The sequence below is a fragment of the Chaetodon auriga genome, chromosome 16 (genome assembly GCF_051107435.1).
Source record: "Chaetodon auriga isolate fChaAug3 chromosome 16, fChaAug3.hap1, whole genome shotgun sequence".
Lineage (NCBI taxonomy): Eukaryota > Metazoa > Chordata > Actinopteri > Chaetodontiformes > Chaetodontidae > Chaetodon > Chaetodon auriga.
In genome coordinates, this window is record NC_135089.1 from 15,419,975 (window position 1) to 15,424,716 (window position 4,742).

Sequence of the window (4,742 nt, forward strand, 5' to 3'; positions counted from 1 at the left end):
AGTGTGTGATTATGAGGGTGTGTGCGCTAAGTGTGTCTGCCCTTCCTTCTCTCTCCACCCCTACAAACTCCTGCCATGCCCACACATGATATGGTTTAAGGAACAGAAATCCCGCAGTAGGAAAGCAACTAAATCCAGCAAGGTTAGTTTAAATACATTTTATTTCAAATAAAATAGTAGAAAATAACAATGTAAAAAAATACTTATATATATCTGATTCAGTACAAAAAAAATGTATCATCTGCCTGGCAGATGCGGCTGAACAAGAGGTGGAAAGCCTCTGCATACAGTACAACTTAACACCGCAGCTCATGACTTCTTCACAATGTTTCCTCTGGGTTACTCTCACGCTGCGAGCCATGACAGCTCTCAGGTTCTGCGAAGACATCAAGTGGTATTTGAGCCATCAGTGCTGGCAAACATTCATTTCTGATGTAAACATTCAACAACATTAGAGTATTCAAATCTGCTACAAAAATAAATCCTGCTGGTACCAACGCCTGTGATGCTTTCAACCGTACCCTCCGACATGCCTCCATATTTCTAAAAGTCCACACTCCTCTCAGAGTCCATCCACAATCCACTTTGAAATGCTTTTGGGCCTCTGGTGGCCACAAACAGGCAACAACAGACCCCACCAGTCCTTTTATGTGTGTAATAGCTCCATCGTGTTTGTAGTTTTCTCTTAATGCGGCGTTTTGCAGCTTTTTGCACGTCCTCAAGGCCAAAAGGCGCTCCATCCGTGTGCAAGTGGGAGCTGAGTCTCTGGAGGTAATGTATGTTGAAATGTCATGCATGGACCCCGTCTGACTGGACACCGCCCATACTTGATGGTGCTGTTGATGTCTTTTGTGAAACATTCTGCAGCTTTTCAGCTCAAAACAGGGAGCTGCTTTAACTTGTAACCACGCCGATGCAGTCTTAACGTCCAACACATGATGGGCAGGCCTGACCAAACACTGCCTTCCTGAAATTAAAAATAATACTATCAGAACTTTGCAAGGCAAGCTTGTTATAGTTTGTAAGGGAATTCCAAGAGGAAGTCTTGGGCAACGTGGGTGAGAGGCAGCTCTGAGACCCGGCTTCCTCCACCACACAGCTCCATGATGTGCTTCCTGCACAGCTCCTGCAGCGTTGGCTGCCATTTCCTGTAGGGGACACTCAGGCTCTTCTTGGGAGAGTTGATGTAATACTCCAAGAGGGCAAAGAGTGTTGGGAAGGAGCGCTCGTTCCCCGCCAGTGAGAACTTTTGCCGATTGTAGCTGATGCGCACACTGACCGGCCCGCTTTTGGCGTGGTAGGACAGCGTGAAGAAGACGTCCTTCTGCCGGCTGTCGCGGATGAGGAAGCTTCCCAGTGGAGCGTCCCGCAGCATGCGGTGGGCGTCCTCCACTCCCAGAGGGCCCCAGTAGAAGCTGCTGCGCTCGAGCTTGGACGCTGTGTCTGTGATGATGTTGCAGTCCTCCTGGCAGGAGAAGGTGGGGAAGTGGGTCAGATACGAGGAGGGGATGGATATCTTTGGACCCGGAGCTTCCCGACGCTGAAGCTGCTCCGACTCTGTGCGGTGAGGGCTGAGAGCGAGCTCGTGCCCGGCCAGCGATGACGACAGCGAGGAGGACGAGGACAAGGAGGAGGACGAAGACAAGGAGGAGGAGGAGGACAAGGACGATGATGAAGACAAGGATGAGGATGATGACGAGGACGATGAGGACGACGAGCTTGACAAGCGGGTCTTGTCATGGCCTTCCACTGTGCTGTCGGCTACCATCCTACAGGGGAGAGCGGCCCCAGACCCTCTCCCATCTCTAACCACCACACTGACATCCTGAGAAAGACAAGGCAGGAGAGAGAGTGTTAACTACAGACGTTCATCTGTTTCTATTACAGCAGCTGACTGCAGCCTTCTTAAACTGAAGTCAACACCTTCCTGCCAAAAATGATAAAGACCGTGTAACAATAAAAGACAGACAACTTTAAAATCACGTTTTAAGCAATGACCATGTAAGGCCTGAAAAGAAGAAAGACTCCTGTGTGTGTGTGTGTGTGTGTGTGTGTGTGAACACTTCAATGACTTTCTCTGAGTGTAGGTCAGACATTCATTCTTGTTTCCATTGATGGGTGCTGTGTTTGATATGAGTGGAATCTGTGGTTTGGCTAGAATACAGTCAGCACTGATGTCAGACAAACACAGATAACTGTACATTGTCTGTAGACACACACACACACAGTTTAAGACACTCATAGTATTTTTTCTGTCTCACTTTGGCCTTAAGTTGAAATCAAACTTTTTCAAGCCAGTGTCCAATAAAACATGTAAATATGTTTTTTTTTTTTGTTGTTCCACAGGAGCTTTTGAAGCCATATATGGTCTGAAGCACTGAACACCAGAGCCTGGCCTGACCTGCTGGACTGAATGAGCTGATGAACATCTGTAGCTACTCAGCTCAGCTTAGTACAATTTACACAAGGTGCAGACCAAAAGAACTTATCCCGTCCTGCCAGAGCAGGCCTATCTGTGTGCGATTCCCTGTCCTGATTTCCTAATACTGTCTAGAACTATCTACAGCCTGAGCTAAGAGTTACTCAAAAGTGGCTTTCAATTCCTAGAAAAGGTAATGATTACCAGGTGATGACGTGTGCTGTATTTTTAATTATTTATTTATTTTTTGGATCACATCACATATTGACATCACATGTAAAAGAACGATGAATAACACTGAAATGATCAACATACTTCTCAGTTGCATTATTTTTAAGCATTTTTTTTTTTGTCCATGCACTCAGGGCGCACAGTTTCACATATGTTCCACTGTGCAGGATCCAGCGCGATAAGACACAGCCATGAAGGTTGCAAAACATGACTTTTGTCTTCCAAAAACAGCCAACAGTGGTGCACAACTCCAGTTTGAAAAGTCTTACCGTTTTGTTCTAACAGCAGCGGCGGTTTAATGATCCGTTTGTGCGTAATCCCAAAGTGCAAAAGGCAGCAGCGAACACCCTGCAGGTAATCCGTGACGCGGCGCCAGATGGAGGGAAAGCTGGCGTGTGACAACTCGGAGGCGGCGTGTGACAACTCGGAGGCGACTCGTGGACCTGCGGGCTGTCTGTGCTCTCCACCCGTCAGATCATCACTGTCGTATGTGCGCCGCGGTAAACACTCGCTCCTCTTTATACACGTCCTACCACCCCGCCTGCTCAAATACTTCCTTGAAAAAACAGGTTTCTCTGAAACACCAAACGAAAGTGAAACTCAGAGCGGCCCCTCTCCTCTTTCTATTCGTTTGAACCGAGTTGTGATTTGGAGAATTTCAAGAAAACCGCAAAGCCACGCGACAGAAGGAGGTTTACAGAAAGACAGGTGGTATTCGAGTAATGGCAGCTTTCATTCAATTCCATTTTTTTGTGGAATCCTATGAGGGGTTTTGTCGTAGCGCGCGCTCTCTCTCTCTGTGCCTCTCTCGCTCTCCCTCTCGCTCTCCCTCCCTCTCAGTGTGTGTGTGTGTGTGTGTGTGTGTGTGTTCGCGTATTCTTGAAATCAAATGTGTTTAAATTCATTCACTACAAAAGTATGTTATTCAGTCATACGTATGCAGGAGGTGCGCAGTTTATTACGCGGGGTGAGCTTTCCTGAAGCGCTTTACATTAAATCATACGAGTCGACTGTCTTTCAGCTGCTGTTTGGGCAATAGCCTCAGTTGACAGTTACCACAGATTTTGCATGTGGATAAAGTTGACAAAAGAGACCTTTGCTCAAGGTAAATGATGCCTGCAGCCAGAGAGCATTCAGGTATAATATCAAACCTCGTAAGCGGGGCTATTTAAATCTTTTAGTGACAGTCCAGTGCACCAATCAGTTGAGGCTGGGGTCACTTTCAGTGTCTCTGTTGTACTTATACTTACTTATGTACTTATTCATTTTTTTTTTTTTCTTAATAGCAGGCTCATCTGCCGAAAAGAGTTTCATGGGACCTTGACATTTTGGAGTGATTCATCTGAGAAATGCTCATATTGTGACATCCAAACAGTCATTTCACTGCTCTGGCTTCCAAAGTAGGCCACATCATGGCATTTCCACTGTCAACCCCACCTTTCTTTTAAATCATACAATATGTAATTTGTAGCATTAATAGAATGCCGGTGACACACCACAGTGTACCTCATATTCCTCCTCACGGTGGTTTATTAGTAAGACTCAGAGGTGTGTTTGTGCTCTCAACTCTTTGACATAAAGTCAAATCTCTGCAGTCTTGATCTCGTGTCTAATTTGATGATTTCTAATGATATCAAGTAGAACCAGCTGAATTAGGGTTGGCTTGTGACGCAGCACTCATTTCACAGGAATCTGCAAATGAAGTTCAGTCTGATCGAATTTCATCTAATTAGAGTGTAAGAAGCAGTTCTTCCAGACTTGTTGCATTGTTCGGCTCCTGCCAGGCTGCAGTATTTGGCTGCGTGCATGCAGTATCTCTGCTTGCAGCAAGTAGTCAGTGTTTTGGCAGACGACTGTAAATTTCTTAATCACACTTTTGTGCCAAATGATTCATTTATATAGCAAGCAGCTGCACAGTAGGTAACGTAATGTACATTACATGAGTTATTTATAGGAGTCCAGCCTGGTCTAGTTCCACTGCAGGTTACTTTGAACTCACACGTGTTTCACCTCCACTGATATCTTCCTGTGCAGAAGAGATTTTCCTGCATTTTAACAAAATTACATTTATGTCATTATTATAGTGTCTTTT

The 4,742-nt window shown here is 45.6% G+C and overlaps 1 protein-coding gene across 1 annotated transcript; it reads right to left on the reverse strand.

Annotated features, from left to right (window-relative positions):
- Positions 1-242: 242 nt before the first annotated feature.
- On the reverse strand, positions 243-3,144 carry socs1a (suppressor of cytokine signaling 1a). The gene is made up of 2 exons (XM_076752921.1): positions 2,920-3,144; positions 243-1,825 (listed from the first exon to the last, which is right to left on the reverse strand). Exon 2 carries the CDS (start codon positions 1,766-1,768, stop codon positions 1,013-1,015), a length of 756 nt encoding a protein of 251 aa, XP_076609036.1. The 5' UTR covers positions 1,769-1,825; positions 2,920-3,144; the 3' UTR covers positions 243-1,012.
- Positions 3,145-4,742: the final 1,598 nt, after the last annotated feature.